This window comes from Nannospalax galili, unplaced genomic scaffold, assembly GCF_000622305.1.
Source record: "Nannospalax galili isolate Female #2095 unplaced genomic scaffold, S.galili_v1.0 scaffold334, whole genome shotgun sequence".
In the NCBI taxonomy this organism is placed as follows: Eukaryota; Metazoa; Chordata; class Mammalia; order Rodentia; family Spalacidae; genus Nannospalax; species Nannospalax galili.
The window spans coordinates 2,679,115-2,702,311 of NW_008336888.1; the positions used below are offsets into that span (position 1 = coordinate 2,679,115).

At 37.2% G+C, this 23,197-nt stretch overlaps 1 protein-coding gene across 4 annotated transcripts in view; it reads left to right on the forward strand.

Annotated features, from left to right (window-relative positions):
- Positions 1 to 23,197, forward strand: part of Vps13b (vacuolar protein sorting 13 homolog B) — a 723,076-nt gene that overhangs the window by 465,573 nt on the left and 234,306 nt on the right. For all 4 annotated transcript variants that reach the window (XM_029562757.1, XM_029562758.1, XM_029562759.1 and 1 more), the window contains exon 34: positions 15,908 to 16,592. In XM_029562757.1, coding sequence (XP_029418617.1) covers positions 15,908 to 16,592 — 685 coding nt within the window. The remainder of the gene's footprint in view (positions 1 to 15,907; positions 16,593 to 23,197) is intronic.

The window sequence follows — 23,197 nt, forward strand, 5'->3', positions numbered from 1 at the left end:
AATATTGAATTTACCATTCCTTGACTCCTATTTGAATAAGCAAATGCCTATGTGTTTTTGTATTCCTTCAGCTGTGTTAGAAAAAGGAAAGGCAAATGTATTTACACAGCCACCTACAATTCTTTGGGGTCTATTGGCCTCAAGCAAAGAAGAGAGTTGAAAGAGTGAGAAGTAAGTTATTAGCATTGGATCAACTTGATAGCACTGACTGGGAGTGGAGGACAGTATTATCTTGGGACCAGTGAGATGACTCAGAGGGTAGAGGTGGTTGATGCAGACCTGAAAGGAAAGGCAAATGTATTTACACAGCCACCTACAATTCTTTGGGGTCTATTGGCCTCAAGCAAAGAAGAGAGTTGAAAGAGTGAGAAGTAAGTTATTAGCATTGGATCAACTTGATAGCACTGACTGGGAGTGGAGGACAGTATTATCTTGGGACCAGTGAGATGACTCAGAGGGTAGAGGTGGTTGATGCAGACCTGCAACCTGTCTGGCAGGAGAGAACTGACTCCAGAGAGCTATCCTCTGACCTCTCTCTACACACATGTACCTGTGCACACACACACACACACACACAAATAAATAACAAATAAACAAAAAATCAATAAATGCCAGTGGCATATATCCAAAGAAACTGAAGTATGTTCCTAAATGTATATTTTAAAAGATCTAGACCTTATCTTTAAAGAGAAGGGTGCTGCTTCCCCTTTCAAAAGGTGTCACTGTATGGGCCATAACAGGCACAACTAGAAAATGGGGTATAGGAGAAGACATTAGCATATATCTGCAAGCACAGCATTTTTTAAAAAATATGTGACACCAAAAGCAAAACAGCCTAAATAAACAAATAAAACTTTACCAATATTAAGAAAGTAAAAATGCAGATCACAGAGTAGGTGAAAATATTTGCAAGCCTTGCAATTAGTAAGGGACTTGTATGTAGAATGCAAAAAAAGAAAATGTGAACATAGTTGAGAATTTGGGCAACGGATCTGAATAGGCATTTCTCCAAAGATAATATAAAACTGACATATGAGCACTTGAAAAAAAGCTCAATGTAATTAGCACCAGGGAAATGCAAATAAGGACCACCAGAGAGCTGCCACTGAATGCCCACTAGGACCACATGACCACAATCATAAACACAGGTGGTAAATGCAGATGGTGGAGACTCTGGAACCACCAAGCTAAAGAAATGAGGCAAAGTAGTAGAAAACAGACTGTCACTCAAAAGATTAAACAGATAGTTACTATGGTACCCAGTGATTCCATTCCTAAATATCTAAGCAGGAAAAATGAAAGTATGTCCATAACAATTTAAATATAAATATTTATATCAGCATCATTCATAATATGAAGCAGCACATGAATGAATAAATGTAACATATTCATATGGTAGAATATTACTTGGCCTTAAAAAACAATGAAGTACACAATGTGGATGAGTCCATTGTATAAGAGAAGAAAGGTAGTCTCTAATGGCTACAATGTTATGATTCTATTTACATAAATTGTCATAAGCAACTTATAGACACAAAAATAATACCAGTTTCCTGGAGGAGGTGAGGTGACGTGACTAGTAATGAATGTGAGTCTTTTTTGAAAATACAAATACTAAAAAACTGATTGTGATCTGTAGTACAACTCTGGGTATACTAAAACCCATGTATATATTTCAAATAGGTTAATGTATATGAATTATTGCCTCAAAGTATATGTTTAAAAATTATATGAAAAATGGCCAATGTTAGCAAATATGTAAAGTAAAGCAAGCACTTATGCATTACTGGTGGGAATGTAAATTAGTATAGCCTCTATGGAAAATGGTGTGAATATTCCTCAGGAAACTACAAGTAGAACTTCCTTATGATCACTCCAGTGGCATCCAAAGGAACTGGAGTCAGCATGTCAGAAAAACAGCTACAGTCCTGTGCTCACTACATTATTCACACTATCCTCTATCTTTCACATATTGTGTGTCAGTCATTCCTTTTCTCCCAATACTTCAACCACTGCCCCATCACCCATAAGATGTTCTTTGAAAAGAAGGACACAATACTGGGGGAAGGGGGAGAAGTTGTTTGAAAATTTCTGGAGTCAATGAGTACTGTAAGTCTTCCAGCCCTAACAAACCATGATTCTAATGCATTGAACTGAGAATTTGAATTTGGCCTAGATTACTCCATTTTTTAACTCCATATAAACAAAAGCTGCACACAGGTGTCTTAGTGGAAATAATGAAACTCAGCCAGGTCTTAGCTCCCTAGTGCAGTCTTCTAACTCCAAGCTCTGTTCCTGTTCTTGAATACAGTCATTTGCTAAAATAGAGGCACGTGGGTCCCAGCACCTTGCAAATGTCTTTTTCTTTCAGTATGTCAAAATGAATTCATGTAGCTAGGAAGGCTTTCTTTGAGAAGCCGTTTTCTTGAAACCTGCGATAATAAAAATCTCCCTGGCTCCCTTCGATTTTCATAGTGGTGTCTGTTACTTCATTCATCTACTCCGCACGCCTGTTCTCCTTTCCTTGTTTATTCATTTATTTAACTGAACATTGTATCAGGTATTGTTTGTATAGCAATAAATAAGATTACTTAGTGCCAAATATTACTAATTTTGCCATCTTGTAGAGAGAGATACACTGTCAATAAAAACATAACTCTTTTTGAATTGTTGTAAAAACTATAAAAGACTATAAAAGGTTCTGGGAAACAGACCCAGTAAGTGTGGTTTTAAAATGAATTCTAGAGTCAATGTAGATATTCAATCCTAATTTCACTATATAGAGTTCTGTGATTAAAATTTCAGAGTTTCAATTTCTTTATCTCAAGATGGGGAAAGTAATAGTACATACTTTATAGATTTGTTCTCAGAATGAAAGCGGTTGATATTCTTTATAATAGTGTAGCAGTCCAGGCTTGGAAAACAAGAAAAATGACAGTGTGGAAGCAACAAGGTGAGAGTGAAGTTCCAAAGTGGAGAACTTGAGTAGAAGAGTGGGGAGGGATGGGTTAAGAGAGGAGACCCTGGAACCCATGAGATAGCTCATCAGGTAAAGGTGTTTGCTGCCAAGGTTGATGCTGAGTTCAATCTCCAGAACCCACATGATGGAAGGAGAGGACTACTGCAAGCTGTCTTTCATCTCCACCTCTAGCGCACACGTGCACACAAACACACATGCCACACATGCACACATGCAAACACAAGCGCACACATACATACACATAGAAATAAATAGAAATACATGTAAAAAGAGGAGGTCCTAGGATAGTGGGTAGAGAATTCCATAGGCAATGGCTTCCAGTGACCATACTCAGGATTTCCACTATCTATTGCCTGATATTTCATAGGTTGTCTTATTTCAGATCCCCACAATTGTCATTTCTAACTGGCAATGTTCCCTGCAGTCTCCAGTGCCCACTCCCCTCTGCACATCATTATTCCGGTTTTTTTTTTCAAGTTTCTCTTGTGGTAGGTATGCTTAGAAAGTCTTTTTAGTGCTTTTTTATGCAGAATATTGTTTCTCAGACAGCTTGCTCATAAGAGTTGCTGGAAGTTCATATGAGTGCAAATCACTAGATCTCACCTTTGGCTCAAATACTTCTGGATTGGAGCTCTAGAGCCACTACTTTAACAAATGCTGTCAGTCATGGTGATTGGCATGCCCAAGAGGCCTGTTGTGAGCTTGACTGGCATCAGCAGAAGAATTTAACTTCTTAAACCTGCCACCTAGAGTCATCTTGATCCTGACTTTCACTTTCATTATTTGTATAAAGACACCCTTTGAGCCTCAGAGAATTTTTCTTTTCTATATACTTACCCCTGCTCTTAATTTTTCTTTCTTTTTTGTCTATGTGGTTCCTTCAGTCTAGCTGTTCTTAATGTTCATTCACATCCTACCTTCCTGTCCTGGTTTAAATGTGCCCAGAAAGCAACATTAGTAAATGACTGTCTCTAACCAAGAAGGCAGGCTCTGATTTTAACTGATCCTTGAATCTACTTTCTTATCCTGTGACCACATGAGTACTTTGCAAATAACTTGATACATTTGTTTCTTTTATAATTCATTTATGAGATATTTATTGAGTACCTAGTCTGTACCAAGTACTGTTTTAGATGCTGCTGATAAAGTAGGGGAAAACATAAATTGTGTTTTCATGGACGTTGCATTTTCATGGGGAAAATGTTTATGATTTGACGGGGGCCATTAGGAGAAGTTGAGATAGGAAGATGATATTGTGGGGAAAGAACCTCCAACTGGAAATGTTCGGTAACAATTAGAAATATGGAAACCAAGCTGGGCACTGTGGCAGATATCTGTAATCCTATCTACTTGGGAGATAGAGCTGTCAACCTAGGCTTTCTTCGTTTTTCAGTGTTTAAGATGAACTTTAATGTCTGGGGAAAGAAACTTTTAGACTCTTATTCAGGTGGTCCTACATGACTAGAAATGTACATTGAATTACCTTCATAACCCTGCAGACAAAGTTGCCTTCTTCGAGTTACTAAGACATAATCACTATGAAAGTTTACTGGTGATATGAGGCTAGCAGAGCAGAACTTTTTAAAACTGTTTACCTGGTTTAAGTTAGACTTCAGATACAGTCAACGTTTGTGCAGAAAGGCTGATTTTCATGGAGTAGCAGAGGAAAAGGAAGTTTTTCTAATCAAGTCTAGACAAATGTTCTATCCTGGTTTCTTTGTATTTCAAAATTTTTGCATCATTGCTTTGTAACGTAGTGATGATATATGACATAAAAACACGTGGCTTTAGTTCAATTTAGATCTGATCTGCTATTTTCGAAGGTAGTAAAGTTTGCAAATGACCCTTTGTTCTACAGTACCTTGATAAATTTCAGTAAACCAGAAAGATAACAGAACACTGAGGTTTGGGCTCCTTTAAAGAAACTAGAGTTAACTGAACCAAGTTTATTTAGTAAATAGAATATCTAATATCAGTTCAAAATTCAGTTCAGTGTTTTGTTAAGTAACTATATTCTATCGGGCAGTAGTAATCAGCTACTGGATAAAGTAAATTGTGAATATCCTTGACCATTTTCTACTTTCACTTAATATTGGTGAAAATTTGTCTTAAAAGTGTGCTCTTCTTTTCATGAGCACTGTGTAATTTCTTTAAAGAATTGTATTGATTTAGGTAATAAATAAAGATTTATATTTTTTTATGGACAGACATTTCTTCAAGTTCAGCTACAGTTTTCTCAGGTTCATAGTTGCAAGGCAGAAGCCCACTGGAATCATTAATAATCAGTCTCCTACATTGCTGCAGAAGCTAAACACATACTTTTGTGTGACTGCTATATAGAGTACAGAGGCTCAGTAAGCTTTCATCTGCTTCAGGGTTAGGGTTGATTCCATCTTAAAGCAAATTTATGAGAGTGGTTGATGTGATACAGTTGTTTCTAGTAAAATCAGAATAGCTCTAAGGAGCCCATCTAAGTCAGTCTCTGAGTAAAATTCTATGAGAAACAGACCCCAGCTCAGACACCATTGTAAAGCCTGATATAATGAGCACTTGCAGCTGATTTAATCCTATTGCAGGTCTTTAAGCAGCCATGGGACAAAATGCTTTCCACATTCACATCAGTGGAAGGAGCCTTAGATTTCATAGCATGAAGAATAGATACTTTGTAAACACAGTAGCCACTTTTTAAGAACTAACATCATGGTAGTTTCTAAGCCTGGGTTGTTTCTGATGTAGAGGCATCTGTATTAAGGTTCCCAGAATGTATCATTTTGTTTCCTTTAAAACTGAATTCATTACAAAAAGAAAACAAGACACTCAGAACCTAATATAAATATTAGACCTGCACTCAATGGTCTATGTGTTCTGATTCATTATCTATGTGGGAGGCATAAACAAAGACAAAGACAGTGAGAGCTGTTTCTGAGTTCAGACCCTGTGATGCAAAGTTTTGCTGGGAACTAATTTTTTCACAAACTTAGGAACTCCTGCAAATAAGTTTGTGCTATGAAATCATATCTATACATATAAAGGGACAGCAGACATAATAGGTAGAATTTGACTTTACCTATGCCTATAGGAGTAAGTTCTGCATATTTTCCTCCTTTTTTTGGTCTATGTAAACAGCACCAATAACTATCCAGGTTTTACTGTCAGTTAAACACTATTCCTCTTTTTATAATTAACAACTTAAATTAGGCCACAGATTGCAATAAAACTCAGCCTTGACCTTGCTATCTCCATATTGCAGTTAGTACCACAGTGTTTTGAAATGTGAATATTTGAATTGATATTCAGCAGGTAGTCGTGGCCAGGAATGCTGCTTCAAGGAGCTGGAAAATTAACTTAATGAAAGGGAAACCTTGAGACAACAGTATTCTTAACCATTCTACCTGTTAAGCAATGGTAGGCATTATTTTCCCTGCTCTTTGGCATAATTGCCTCACTGTTATGAAAGCTTTATCATCCGCTAAGACAGTTATATTATGTTGGATCTAATATAGCATTTGACTTAGAGGAAATAAAATATTAGAAGCCTTTGTTTTCTAGCACTTGATATCTATAGTATCCAAGTTTATACCATGCTTGCTAATTAAATTTTTGTTTTGTTTTGTTGAGACAGTCTCATGTAGTCCAGGCTGGCCTAGAACTTGATATGATACTGAAGATGACTTTGAACTCCTGATCCTCTTTGCCTTCACTTTCCAAGTGCTAGGATTACAAGAATGTGCCACTAACCTCCCATTAAGTCTGCCTTTAAATAAACAAACAGCATTGACTAGGGACGCAGAAGGCAATTTCATACTGAAGTCAGTCAGTCTATTTAATGTGTTTTTATTTAGTATGCTAAGATAAATTTCACCTAGCATATCATTGAGTTGAAATAGTAATTCCCCCTAAAATGATAACATTTTGTGATCTACAATATGCTATTGAAACTTTGAGAGTATAAAAATTTCCTCTTGTTTTCTTGATTAAATTAATACAATTTGGTATTTACATAATCTTCCAGTGTAGACAATCTTGGTGTTAAAAGCCTACAACCTCTTCCAGCCCTAAGGTGCCACCCCAGTTCACAAACTACCAAAAGCTACAGTTAGAAGGAGCTTGTTTGTAAATATTTAGATAATGAAACACATGATTTTTTTCAAGTTTACAGAAACTCTCCATTTGTAATTTTAGTATACAAAACAATTACAATGCTATAACCTTTTTATTTTTATTTTTTAAACTGTGTTTGATTTTGTAAGGCAAACATGATGTTTACTTGTTTGGAAACATTACTACATTTTAGTAAAGGCAGTAAAATTAGGATACATGTCACACTGATATACAGATGTGATTGAAACTTTGATTCTGTGGTTTTACACTTGACTTTTTTATAATTTATAAGATGTGAAAAACAAACTCATAATTGGAAAAAGATACTTTGATCAAGGTCAAAGTCTGACTTGCCTGCTGGAAGAATCGCCTCAGTGTTGCTGTTATATGACCATAATTATGATAAGGTAGAATTGTAAACAGGAGTGATTGCACCTGGCTAGGTTTGTTAATGTGCTTATGCTTGGCGTACAGTGACTTTTAGATAGACACAGAAATGTGAAGCAACAGTATGAAGTAAAATATTGGAATAGAAGCTTGATTTCCCTTTATTGTCAACCCCATCAAAGCAAAAATTGTTTTAGTCCTTGCCAAATCACAAGAGGTTGGTTTCCACACATTTTCTTTGTAAAAATTCAAACATATGCTTGCAGCAGTTTTTTGTTAGTAGAGCTGATTTGTGTGTGTGTGTGTGTGTGTGTGTGTGTGTGTGTGTGTGTGTGTGGTATTTTGGTTTTGGGTATTTTATTTGAAACAGGGTCTCATCACCTGGGCCTTGAACTCATGATGCTCCTGCCTCCCTCCTGGATGTAGGGAAAAAGAAATGCACCACACACCTAGGGCCAGCCTTTGAAGATGCTCATAAAAATGTTGATATGACCTAACAAGAAGCTGTAATCAAGCTTATCTTTTCCTGTTCCAAAATACCACTGAAAAGCATCTAATTAAAGTGACCAGAAATTACCTTAATTGATTCTCTGATGCTGCCCCCTTTTCAAGTATGATTATATTCACCACGTCTGAGGCACTGTGGGTCTTAGCAGACTCCAGGTTGAACTAAGAAACATACCTATCTCGATACATTCAGAAGAGGAGTTAGCTCCAGTTCCCTAGCTTCCAGTATAGCTTTCAGCACCTTCTCCATGGTGGCTGTGTCTGTATAATGCATAGCTGTGAGAGGATGGGAAAATGTGCTGAAATGATCTAAGAAGTAAACTATCAGCTTGACATGTTTTGCTAGCTATTGAAAACCTTTCGTATTGAAACCCATTGATAGTGAAACTGTAGAATTCCTGATTTAAGTACCATCTGGTTGTGCTCAAGGCTTTAAAGCTGTTATCTCCACATAAAATTTCAGAGTTCTATACTTTTCTTATTCACCAAACTATCCATTTTTAAGCCACAAATATTTTTCCAGCTCTTTCAGATTTTATCTAAAAGTATATTTTAACAGTATTTTTAAAAATTCTTAAACAATAACAATTTATCTTGATGGATGGCATGCAATGTTTTTTCATTTTATTTTAATTAGCCATTGTGGAACCAAATTCCCTTTTGTTTTAGTTTTTGAATATTGTTTAATTATTGTTATCATGCCAGATATCTTAAAGGTTATTTTACCAATACAGTTTCATTTAACATAACCCATATGGAATCAATAGCCTAGTTTCCTAAAGTGAATGCTTGGAAAATCTTACATTCATATGTTAAGAGTACACATCCTTTCCTCATTAGTTGGAAAGTACAGGGATTTTGGCACAGGTTCTGTGTGGAAGCATTGCGCAGCTTTTATATGGATTTTGTTTTTAGCCTTTGATGACACTGTTTAGAATAGGAAGTATCTAATAAGTAAAGCATTTTGTCTCAAGTGCTGCCAGTGTGTTTAATATATGCCTGGAGGTCTGAAACATTATCTTCTTCACTACAGTAATATGCATTTAATTCTCTGAAAGCAGAAGGTCGAACTTTTAAGAGGGACGCAAAGTACATTTTCAAACAGAATAATTCAAAACATATGGAACAGGAGACCAGAGTAATGTACAGTTGGTTTTTATGGTTTAATCATGATCATGTTAATGCACACCAGTAGCTAATTAAAGAAAACTTTTATTGTTCATTTTAAATAAGTTAGGTAAAGAGTGGGAGAGCTGATGTAATAGTGCTGCCTAAAGATACACACTGCACCCACCCACAGCAAGCAGGTACTGCTTTTTTTGAAAACTTATTAGTCTCCTTGGACAGTAATATAGTAAAAGCTATCTTCAGAGCTATTACATTTTGAATGTTTTGTTTTCCTCTGAGGAATGTTAAACTTGATGGTGCCCTTTTTAGGGCCCCAAAACACATAATTAATCATAAGACATTTATTAACAGTGGGCCAGATCTTCAGCAGAGTAAATAAATCTACAGAGGACTTGTGACAGACGGGTGGATTTTGAAACATGTCTCCAAGGCACCTTATTTGTTTTGATGCTACAGATCTGGAAACTTAGAAATATGGAAGAAATCCAGGCTTTTAACCTAGAGTTTTAGTTTTTAAGAATTTCGTTTTATAATACTGAGAAATTTGTACCTTTTCTTCTTCCAGTGAGAATCTGTTATCTCTGGGTCATTGCTTCAAATTCCATTCTGGTCAGTAGTGAATAGAATTAGTTACCATGTAACTTCTGTTCAGAAGAATCCCATGGGCCCTGAGCTGATAGCTGCCACCCTGCCTCTGCCCCTGGTAGTTATTTATATCTCAAAATCAGGCTATGCTGGAGCGGACTCTGGAATTCTCCACACGTGATAAGGCTGGACACTGACTTTACTTACCTTTCCCTACAGGTGATTTGTATTTTCATGTTAACACCTATGAGAACACTTACTTTACTTATAGCAGGAGAGACTAGGTTTTATCTACAAATCTGTAAAACAGAAACAAATTCTGATGCATAGAAAGTACAGTCCCATGTATTCAGTTGTGGCTGACTTTCCTGATTGAGAAAGCAAAGTAATTTATGAAGCATGAGTCTTAATTGGGGTTTTCCATGGAACTCAACCTAAAGAATGTTTTAAACTTCATAAAGAGATTTAGTTTATGATGTCTCAAGAGTAGACTATAATCCTGGAATACTAAAGTACTTAATACTTGTATTACCTTTTCACATGTTATTTGAAAATTCCTAGTTGGCAAATGGACTTAGAAGTATATTTAAAAATTCCATTATAGTAACAGCAGAGCTTTAAAATTAAGTTGTCTTGAAAGCAGTTTATTTTTACTAAATTTCTAAATTAAATCTATTCATTCATACATTCAGTCAATACAATTATTACATTTAACTGTATGACAAACACTATGGTATGTTCAAAGAATATTAACATGGTGTTTCCTCTAATAACTTTCTCTCCATGAACCTATTGAATTAGTTTCTTTAAGCCTCAGTTTTCTCAGCTGCAAAATGGGAATAGCAGTAATCTTACCTCAAAGTGTTATAACACTTACTAAAGAAAATGTATATAATATGCAATATGCAATAAACAATAAACACTCAGTTGTGTCTTTTTATTCACTTGTTCATAATTTCTGAGACAGAGTACAGTGGGAAAATCTTAAAGGCATAGAAGTGAAAAAGTCACATTGGAAGGATTGCAGACATCTTCATAAAACAAGGAATCATTTTTAACCTACCCTGTATCAAGTGCCTAATTCTTGTGTTCAGTACAGCTCGTTCAATACTGATCACCTTGCACATTAATGCAGCAAGGTGAGGAGGAATACATCCAGAGACTGAGAGGACTGTTTGAGGTTGTTCAGTTCTCAAGGTGGAGGCTGCAAATCAGGGAAGAGTCCATGAATAAGCCTGGGGAAGACATTTCAGAGCTCATTTAGGATGTCTTCATACATATATAAAGACTGAATCATTAATTCAGTCTACTAAGTGATTTTTTTTCATTTGCTATATAGGAGAAACAGCATATTGTACACATTTATGGATCCTCTTCATTGTGCTAGGGGCCACCCTCCTACTCACACAGTGATATGGTTCATTCCTTCCAGGAGTTCTTCACCTAGTAAAGCTGATGACACACAACAGCTGCCCATTTGGGGGGATTTACTATATGCCAGGCACTACGATGACTTTTTTGAGGTAGACTACATTATCAAATCCTTCTAGTAACCCTCTGAGGAATAATTATCCCTGTTTTATACATGAGTATATAGTCTTTCAGAGGATTGTAATTTTGTCTAAAGTTGTATAATTGGAAGCTATTGGACTTGGTCTCAGGTTTGTCTGACTCCAAAGTCTATATACAGTTATGCATTTCTTAACTATGAGTGTACTTGGAGAAGTGTATATACCATTATGTAGTGTCATAGTTGTGTGAATGCAGAGCAAGAATATACATATATATATATGGCAGGCTAGGCAGTATAACTGTCATCTAAGTGGAGTGTGTGTGTGTGTGTGTGTGTGTGTGTGTGTGTAATGGTGGTGGAAGTGGTGGGGGGTGGGCTGAGGGTGGTGGTAAGGGTGGGGTGGGGTTGGAGGTGGTGCTGGTGGTAGTGGTGGTGGTAATGGTGGGGGTAAGGGGGTGGATATGAGGGATGGGGGTGGCAGTGGTAGTGGTGGGGGGAGGGGGAAGGTGGGGGGCTAGAAGGGTGGTAGTGGTAGTAGCCTGTTGCTTTTCAGACCATGGTTAACCAAACAACATGAGAGAAAATAGTGAAATCAAGAAAGGCAGTAAATAAAAGATTAGGAGGCTACTGAGGGCATGAAAGCATATTGTTTGCAATAAACCTTTTATAAACAGATGAGTACACACTAAAATAATGATACACACTAAAATAATGATACAGAAAACAACAGTACAGTTACTTCTTTATCAAATATTGTGTACTGTGCATCATAACTGTATATATATTACACTTTTATGCAACTGCCAGCACACTGTTACCATAAATGTGAGAAATCCATTATTGTATGACATTAGCATAGCCACAACAGTATAATGCAACAGCACTTTTTTCAGTTCCATGATCATTTTGTGGGACCACTGTGCTATATGTGGTCCATCACTTAACCATATTGTTCTAACACTACCTGATACTAATGCCACAGAACATTTTAATAGATATAATTTATCCTGTAGAAGTATGTGAAATGATACAGTCACCAAGAAGGGAAAGAGTTTTGATGGATAACTGAACTGCTAACTTTGGCCAGCTCAGGGGAGGAGTGTCCTTGGGCAAGGAAAGAGCACAGTGCTAAAATGATTTAAAAAAATACGGTGTCTTCCAAGAAAGGGATGTTGTAGTTTGCTTCTCTGTTACTGTGATAAAACACTGAGCAAAAGGAACCTAGGGGAGGAAGGAGTTTATTTCAGCTTACAGTGTCATCTTCATCAAGGGAAGTCAGAGCAGAAGCTCAAGCAGGAGCCAAAAGGCAGAAACTGAAGCAGAAACCACAGAGGAACACTGCTTACTGACTTCCTTTCCTGGCATGCTCAGCTACTTATATAGCCCTCCTGCCTAGGGATGGCACTGCTCACAGTGAACTGGAACCTCCTACATCAATTAACAATCAAAAATGCCTCAAAGACATGGCCACAAGCCAGTATGATGGAAGGAATTACTCAGTTGAATTTCCTTCTTCTCAGGTATCTAGTTTGTGTCAAGTTGACAAAAACTAACATAGCACAAGGCATAAATTATTTTGTTTTAATGATTTTGTGTTTCTTAGCTCTGTAAAATCAAGTACAAATACCACTTCAAAACTTCTAACAATCATTGCCTCATTGTCTTTGATTATTAGTTATTTAACACTTTCACAATGAATATTCGGCAACCAACTTACAATAATTTGTACCATGTGGCAAAATAGGTTTTTAACCAGTGAGATTAGAACAAGTCTAAAACTTGGTAAGCTGCCCAGTGCTTTAGGAATATTGCTCTGTTACTAGTCATCATGGAAACTAGTGTTTCCTTTTTGGAAAGGTATTTTGCAATACTCAATAACTTTACATTTTTTTCATATTATAATATAATTCTACTTCTAGAAGCCTATCCTAAAAATATGACTGTTTGTCATAGATGTTGGCAAGATTTCCAATTTTGTGGGAACAGTTGAACAAATTAGTCTTAACACTAAATTAAAATACTATGCAGCTTTTTACAAATTCTTTTAAAATAACACTCATGAAGCTAAGGCAAGAAGATCAAGAGTTTAAAGACATTTAGGGCTGAGCACTCTGCAGTCCTTTAATCTCTTTACTTTGACCAGTTGTGGATCGCTGTCTTAATCACCATCTGTTGCAAGAAGAACCTTCTTTTGTAAGAGTTGAGAGATGCATTAATGTGTGGCTATAACAGTAACTCATTAGGAGTCAGTTTAAAGATATGTCTATTTAGAAGAATGATAGTAGATTTCACCTATGACCTGTGATGTGTCTAACCACGGGTTCTTTGCCCTGATAACAGTATCACATATGGACTCCATCTTGCAAAGTGGGCCTTAAATGCAATTAGGTGAAGGTGTTTGGTTTACTCCCATAATATTCATGCCACTATTGTACCAGTGGACATTTTTTGCCATGCCAGTTATTGTAGCTTGCAGGGTTCATAGCTGGGTAAGTTTAATGATGACCTTTCTTTGCTAGTAACAGGCATGACACCCTTTAGTACTATGAAAGCTAGTCAGCAGAGATGAAGTGTCAAGGTCAGAATTGGCTTAATTTCTCCTTGTTTGTTCTATGACTCAAGTATGTAGTGTCTTCAGCAGTAGGGTCTCACCTTGAGTTCTGGTGGGTAAGCAAGTACTGTGGCGATAGCCAGTATTGTTTGAAGGTCTATGGGATCTCTCTAGTCAACAGCTCCAAAAGAGGGAGTCCATTCCTGTCATTGGGCTTTTCATTTGCTAGCCTGTGGTGTCTATTAGGGCCACTGAATCCTGTTTAAGGTAACTACATTTAAATTATTTGTATTGTATATGCATATATTGAAAAAGCTTCTGTAGTAGATTTCCAGATGACTCTTTCAAAAGGCCTTTAGTGTTAGTTATCCCCCACCCCTGACCTCTCTTATATCTCACCCTCTCTTCCCGTGGCTCAGGGATCATTGAAGAAGAGGAGGAAATATTGTAAGAGCGAGAGGGGGTCAATGACCACAAAGAAACTGCGTTTTCTAACACCACAGGGTAGTTGCACATATGAACCCACAGCACTTGTGACAGTATGCACAAGATCTGTGTAAACTCAAGCCAGGTAGGGACCCAGCATGAATGGGGGAGGTGGACAGGAAATCCCAGCCCTAGCTGAGAATCTGTTGGCAATTGATAGATGCTGGGAGGGAGGAAGTCAGTTTTCCTTACTGGTGTGATACCTGGTATGTTGACCAGACTCCAAGTCATAGACCTACACCCAAGAGCATCTAGGAAACACAAAGTAGATTCAATGGGCCTTTTTAAAAAAAAGACAAATTATAGAGGACATGAAGTTGTAGAGAGTAGTAGGTGGGAGTTGAGAGGGGGAGGGGATCTGAATATGATCCGTATACATTACTTGAATCAAAAAGTATATATTAACAAAACTTTCAAAGCCAGCCTGGCTACACAAAGAGTTCACAGCAAGTACGGACTACTATGTAAGACCCTACCACCAAAACAAATCAGTCATGATGAGGATAATAACATGTCCAGAAGTGGGTTACAAATTTACAAATTTGTCTCTTTAATTATAACCACAAAGGGGTGTGAATTGGAGAAAGAAAAAGACTGAAGGATTGTGCTGACCAAGACCATTGGGGTACTTACTAATGTAGTGAGGAGAGGAGGATTTGGTTTCTCTTCTTGGTTTTTATGGATTTTTTCACATTTTATTGATAACTCTTATCACTTCAGAAAAAAAGCAAATAAAATGTCCAGGTACTCAGTAGGTGAGTAGGGATTCAAGAAAGGGGAGTGGAAGGTCAGAGTCAAGCTGCCCAAGTGATTACAACTTTTGCTGCCACCAAGTTGCCCTTTCCCCTCTGCAGGGATTCACTGGTGGAAAATGTTAAGAAAAAAATCTACCTGTAGAGGTTTCAGTACTGAACTACTTGATTATCTTATCCTCCTCCTAAGTCCTGTTGTAGGAAAGGAAAATTAAAATCTTTTTCAATGCTATGTGTTTGGTTTTATGTTCTTTGTCTTTTGAAGGGCATTGAACTTTTCAACCTCTGACATTTTCCTCCTTTTCTTACCATCCAAAAACTTATCAACCACTTTTATTAAAAGGGTGAAAACATAATATAGCCTATATATGAAATCTGTGTTCACCAATAGTGAACATGATTTGGTAACCATTTAATGTATTACTTGAAAAAATATTGTAAAGAACACTAAAATATTTGGGGAAACATTTTTAAATGGCTGATGTATTAATCCAAAGTGAGAAACTCTGACACTCAAGTATATTTTAATGAAGGAAATGCATGTTTGATATTTGTGCGCAAGAATTTCTTGGCATTTCAGCCTGGTGTGGTGGCATAGGTCTATAATCTCAGCAGCTGGAGGCAGAAGCAGGAAGATTGCTGAGTTTCAGATCATTTTAGTCTACATAGTGAGTTCCAGGCTAGCCTGGGCTAAGAAGTGAGACCTTATCTCAAAAAATAAATTCTCCCTTTGGTTATGAGGTGATAATTTTTATTTTTATTGGAATGAGTACCTACTTTGTTTTATGATTATTATGTTTTTAAGTTATGTAAAGCTCATATTAAGTTCCCTTTAAACAGCATGTGTATATAGCATTGTTTATGTAAGAACTTGATGAATAACTACTTAGACATATTTCATTGTTTTTTTCTTTCAGATCTCTAAGCAAGAACAGAAAAAAATGGATACATTTGATGGAGGCATAGCTGAAACCTCTTCCTGGTACAGTGGCGCTCCAGACAGTGGAATTGGCAGTGACAGCGTTAAAATTCGAATAGTGCAAATTGAGCGACACAGTGGTGCCAGTCAGCACCGCATTGCCCGCCCCTCACGCCAGTCCTCAATTGTAAAAAACCTAAACTTTATTCCCTTTGACATATTTATTACTGCAAGCAGGATCTCACTAATGACCTATTCCTCTTTGGCCTTACCCAAATCGAAATCACCAGAACAGAATGTAGATGGAAAAACAGGAAAGAGCTCCTTAAATCTCTCAGAAGTTGATTCAGATGTTGCTAAGCCCAACCAGGTGTGCATTTCCACAGTGACAGCTGAAGATATCTTAAACGGCCCCACTTTTCCTTCGGGGAAAAAAATAAGAGTTTTCTCTCTTGAAAGTCTCCATGCATCCACGAGATCATCTGCTCGGCAAGCACTTGGCATAACCATTGTTCGGCAGCCTGGTCGAAAAGGAACCGGTGACTTACAGCTAGATCCGTTTCTCTACTTCATTGTATCCCAGCCCTCCTTGCTTCTGAGTTGTCACCACCGGAAACAGCGAGTAGAAATATCTGTCTTTGATGCTGTACTTAAAGGGGTAGCCTCTGACTACAAATGTACAGGTAAGAGCCTTCAAATTTACTGTAGTGTAATCCTTACTACTGTGTTGTAGGCTTTATTTCTGTAGTTTCAATACTGATCAAACAGAAAACAGCTAACAAACCAGACACACCTTCTCTTCTCTACAGAATATGTAAACGCATGTCTGTAGCTGAACTGTGTTTATGTAAATGTTTGAAAATGTATCAAAGTTAACATTAGTGTACTCATCATGCCTCTGGCTATTCATTTTCCTTCTCAGGAGTTGAATGAAACAGGGACTTTTTCTTGTCTATAGAGGTACTTAACAATTTCTAGCATTTGGCAAGCATAGCTATTTTTAATATTAATTGCCCATGGCTATGCCATCCACATTAGTACAACTGTTTAAATAAAAAGAAAAACCAAAAACCTTATAATCAGAAGTTGATTGTTTTAGTGTTTTTTACTAATTATCTCACTACAGCTGCATAAAATTATGTGTAATCAAGAAAGATTATCAGTGAAGTAGAATGACTTAAAGATCTTTATACTTCTAAATCAAGAAAATATTTACTAATGGTGTTGGCTAATAGCTTTTGTGTGGTACAGTGCCCACAGAGGTCAGAAGATGGTGTCAGATCCCCTGGAACTGGAGTTACTGACAGTTGTTAGCTGCCATGTGGGTGCTGGGATTTGAACTTGGGTCCTCTGGGAGAACAACACGTGCTCTAAACCACTGAGCCATCTTTCTAGCCCCCCAAAAACATCTTATACTGTAATAATCATATAGAACTTCTGAAGGTGGTTGTAACTAGGAAAGTAAACTTTTCAGAGTTAAAAATATATGAACTTTAATTAGTTCCAGTGAAAATGGAGTGTGAGAGACTGTCCCCTAATATAGAATCAGATTTGGCAGCAAACCTTGGAGAGAGAGTAGCTAGGTCCGTGGCTCAGAACTTGAAGAGGACCCTCACAAGAACAGGTTTAGTTCACATATTTTATTGCTGCCATGTCTACTTGATAGAGACCAGCAGTGAAGTATTTGGAGACCTGGTCTGACCTAAAAGTCAAGCTAGTTAATTATTGGCATTAAAGAGAGTTATTGTATTACTTTTCTTCCTGATACAACAGAAGCAAGTTAAGGATAAGAAGCGTTTATTTTGGCTCATGGTTTGAGGAGATACAGGCCATCATGGCAAGGAAAGCATGAGGTCACATTGTGTTCACAGTCACAAAGTACAGATGGATGTGGGCACTCACTTTCCCCTTTTTTCCTTTTCATTCAGTCTAAGACCCCATCATAGTCCATGGGATAGTGCCACTCCCATTCAAGGTGGGTCTTCCCTTCTCAGTTAAACCCCTCTGGAAATTCCCTCACAGTCATGCTCACAGTCTCCTAAGTGATTCCAAATCCAATCAAGTCAACATAGAAGATTAACTAACACAACTATTTTACATAGCAAGTTCCTGAAAAACAAGCAAGTACACGATGAAGACTTGGGCCAAGGGAGTGGACTAAAAGGAGTTCTAAGCTCTGGCCTAGACTGCTGCCTGGTCTTCTCTCCTGTGATCCTTTTTCTAATTGTGTGCTAGACCTGACTGGCTTCCAAAAGATGGCTGTTCAACTATAAGGAACTTTGTAAATCACTGGTAGTTTAAATCAGCCATGCTGAGTATTTAATCACAGATACTGGTAAATGCTATCAAAGGCTCTGCTATTCTGAGAACTATTTGTCAACATTTCCTGGCGTCTATCACCATCCTTATGCAAACATCTCATTTACTGAGTACCTGTGATATGATGGGTACTTCAGGGACACTGAAGATGTTACTGGTGCTGAGGTAATAGAGTGTGTTATATGATGTAATGACTTCTGCTTCCATACCTGATGACTCTCTAGGGTTCTGTTTAGCATTGCTTGAAACTAGGTACAAGATTAGAATAAATCTTAATTCCTAGCCCCCCCTTAAAGTCACTTGATATAATCTCTTATATAGGTGGATGTCTTCAGTGGCTCTGCTCAGAGATAATGAGAAAGACAAGGAAGATTAGGAGGAGGGAAAAGGTTGATAAGACATGTATGATCTCTTCCCAAACTTGTATTTCTATATATCATAGATACAGATAAATCATAGAAAACTGGCTTTGCTTGTTTCAAATTCAGCTTAAGGATATTCTGTGTACACCCTCAGCTATTGAAACTAATTATTGAGCAAGGCAAGCAATGAGTCCACAGTAATAGATGAGAACTAACAATGATGGGTTTCACTTTCTCATATTTATAGAAATAGGTCTGACTTAATCTATTTTATTAATATACTCCTAAATCTTATCTACATCTTTTTGTCTAAATTTATATTCAAGGTTCAAAGCAAAGCTATTCATTTGGATTATAATTCATTCTTAGGTTAAAATAATAAGTTATTTCTTGGGGTGGGGTCTGTTATGGAGTCCAGTTTCAGCAGCTGAAGCTAGAGTGCAGGTCATGGGTCAGTTGTGGGATGGAGTATACATGTGAGAATAATGTCTTACCCTCTGAGGAGCATCTCCTGCTTAGTATTCTGTGGATGCCTTAACTTGATTATAAAAAAATCAAGTGCAGTGTGACTAATTGTTTATTGATTTCTGCACAGGTCATAAACCATTACTGAATGTTCTCAGGTTTCTTTATATGAGAATCCTATGGAGCAAAAAATGAAACAAAAAATTGTTTCACTCTTTTAAAAGGTTTATTGTATTTAGAGGATAATTTTTTTAATTTTTATTGAGTTTTTATAATTTTATACAACAGCTCTTAAACAAATTTAGACCCCCTCTCCCATCAATGACTCCCATCCCCCAACCAGGCCTCATGTAGCCCACTGTACACAGTAAGTCCCATCCAGTCAAGCCTTTGTACCCAGATGCCCTTCAGTGTAAATTCGTCCACTGGAGGAGTCTAGTCAACCCATCTAGAGATCATATGTAAGGCATACTCTCCCTTATCCAGCATCAGTCAGTCTCCAGTAGTTCTCAGTCTAGGGCCACCCTGCCACCATTTCTCTCCTCCCCTCTGGACCCTTGTTTAATTGAGTTGGCATGGGTCCTGTGCTGAATGCCACCATTGCTACATATTCACATATGTACACTTCCAGAAACCTGAAAGCCTCTGCTTCCCTCTGTTCGTGAACCAGCCCTGGCTCTTACAATCTTTCTGCCCCCCTCTTCCACAATGGTCCTGGAATCCATGGGTGGGTGAGGTTCAATATAGGAGTCCCATCCAAGGATACACACTCTGCAGTCCCTTATTCTTTAAAACTTGGCCAGTTGTGGCTTTCTGTGTGCATCACAAGGAGGCTTCACAGGTGGAAGTTGAAGGATGCATTAGTTTTCTCTCTGCCGCTTGTTCCACTATGTTCCATGAGCCTTGGGTGTACAGGTTCAACTGTAGTCGTGTCACCTAGTACTTGGCATCTCTCAGATGTATGTTCTCTGTATCTGACCAATTGTGGAATTATGCAATAGCCTCCATCTGTTGCAAAAAGAAACTTCTTTGATGAGTGGTGTGCTCATCAAAGTATGCTTGTCTGTAAATACAAGGATCCATATTTAGCATATGGTAAGAAATTTCCTTTGTTTAGAGTTATGAAAGAGATAGGGTTTTCTCTAGAATCTATGTCTTCCCCTGCTATGTGCATTTGGCTGAGTTTACAGTGCCGTACATGAGTCACACCCATTGAGAGGGCTTTAAGTCCAATTAGATAGCTACTGATTTCCCACAGATGCCAGTGCCACTACTACACCAACAGAGGTAGTTTGCCGTGCCGCTCATTATGGTTATTAGGGTTTAGGACTGGGTTAGACAGTTGATTGTTTTTCTCCCTTGGCAGTTTGTACATTATCAGCTAGAATTATGATAGCCAAACTTCGGGTAGGAGGCCTCTCCGGGTCAGTTCCCATTTCATTGCTCCAAGTCCTGTCCAAAGCATGTCCTCTTTTTAGCAGTAGGGTCTTATCTACTAGTTCTGGGAGATAACCAAGAGGTCTGGCAATAATAGCCTGTGTTATTTTGGGAGTCTCCTCTACGACTCTCACCAACCACTCAAAAGGAGGTCTTGTCTGTGTGGCACTGAGTTTCTTGTCACACAGCCCCTAAGTATGCATATGCACTAATGCTTAGACACTGTGGTTTCTCATGGTATTTGGGGGGCATCACATTTCCCTCTGGGTTTCCTAGCCCCGCAAGATTCATTCATTTCTACTCTTTTTCCTCCCATAGGTGATAATTTTTTAAAGATAAAAATGGTTGTTTTTACATATGAATACAAATTTGATATTATCAAAAATTTTATTTAACTCATTATGTAATAGTTAATTCATTTTATTCATTAATTTTTGTTGCAAAAAAAATCATGAACAAGAGACCTAGTCATCTCAGAATATGAGATTCTAGAATTCAAACATCTATAATGTTAGGTGACATCACTCCTTGTTAAACATGACTGGGTGATTCTAGGAAGATGCAAGTCTTTGACATTAAACTATGAACGTTTTATTTCATTTGTCATATTAAGGTTATCATAATGAAGAGAAGAATGAAATACTAAAGTCCATCGAATGTTTTAGGGATATAGTGTTATATCTCAAGATAATTCTATTAAATTAATCAGTATTGTTTTTGAAATCACACTTTCCTGTCTTATATAATCAACTTGACTTACTGCCTTAGAAAGGATCTCTTATCTCTACTGTGCTCTATTTCCATACTCAGACCATCTTTAGGATAGTCATTACTTTGTTTAGTTTGAAAACCTGCTGTTTATCAAATATACACAAAATGCTTAGGAATGAGTAATAAATGAGACCCAGTTTCTACCTTTGAGGTTCTCACTTCATTAATAATCGTACTGGCTATGATTGATGAAGGTTTAGCAGAATGTAGGGCTTCATGAATTGAAGTGCCACAAAACCCTTAAATGAGTTAAGTAAGAGCTGAAACCTCCTAAGAGGCAATTTAGAAAAGCTGTATCATTGTATGGGGTGACTTACAGAATACTGCTTGCAAGCAGAGGACCAGTCTCTGATACAATCTTTATTAGTGGTAGATTTGGCTTTTCTTCTGACCTCCACAGGTTCTAAGAGGGATGTCCCTATTTAATGAAATCTCTATTTGGAAATGTAATAGATTGTTTTTCTTTAGCTGCTCTTGAGATTTTTGTTTGAGGGACTGGAGAGGTGGCTCAGAAGCTAATAGCATTCTGCTCAGAGAACCTGGGTTTGGTTCCCAGCACCTATATGGTGACTAACAACCATCTGTAACTCTACTTCTAGGGGATCTTCTGCCCTCTTCTGGCTTTTGTGTGCACTACATGTGCAGATAAATACATGCAGGCAAAACACATAAAATAAAAATAAATTTTAAAAACATTTTTTAAAAAAATCTTTGTTCATCTGTGGGTTCATTATGATGTAGATGAACGTGGTTTCTTTGAATATAACCATTTTGGGTTGTTGATTCTGTAATTTTGATTTTTGGTTTGTTCTTATTAAGTTTGAGGACTTGGGCACATTATTTTTTCAGATTTGTTTAAGCAACACTCTCCTTCTGGTATTCCATGTTAGTTTTAATATTGTCCTACAGTGTCTCTGACACTTTTTCATCGACTCTGCCCCTTTCTTAAGACTGGATACTTTTCCACTCTAAAGTTTTCTCTTTTGTAATTTTTGTTTCTCTGTGAAAACTTGTATATTTCTAGGCATTTCAAGTATGTATACATTAATCCCTTGAAGCATAATTGTAATAGGTACTTAAAGTTTTTAAAGCTTGTTACTGCCACCATACTGTCTACATACATACCTACTCATAGGACCCATTCTTGGGGCAAAGCCAAGAAAGGAAGATTTAAAAAACAAAAACAACCTGTTTCCCAGTTCCTGAAACCATAGGGCCCATAATTCCCAGAGAAGGTTTCTGTTGGCATTTTGATTATCTCTTTTCTTTCACTGTGGACCACAACTCAGGACATACTCTCAACTCACTGTTTTTAGTGTTTTCTTTTGTGTTTTGTTTTGTTTTGAGACAGTGTCTCCCTGTAGCTCCAGCTGACCTAGAACTCACTATGTAGACCAGGTTGGCCTGTATCTCATAGAGATCCACCTGCCTCTGCCTCCTGAGTACTAGAGTTAAAGGTGTGCACCACCTTTAACTTTGACCAAATCAAAAGTTATTTTTAAAAATTAAAGAGAGAACAAAAACAGACTCAGAAATTTACCATTGAATGAGTCATATTCATAAATTTGGCAATCATTTTTAATTTAATTTGTGTTGTTCTTTTCAGAGTACTATAGTATTCATTTACTTTTTTTTAATTTTTAAAAATGATTTATTTAATAACAACATACTTAGAAGAAGCATATCATTACAACACAATTGACATATTCAATAACGTTTTCCTGAAGTAGGATGCATCTCTTTCAAATTTGGCTGTAAATTTTTAGGCTTACAGTTGAATTATTACAGTTATACAATATTGTACTCAGTATAAACCCTATAAGACATAAATTAAATGATGTTTTAACCTTTAAAAAGATCTCCATTTCATTATTAAAAATTAAAATTTATACTGAGTGCAATATTGTATAACTGTAAAAACCCTATAAGACATA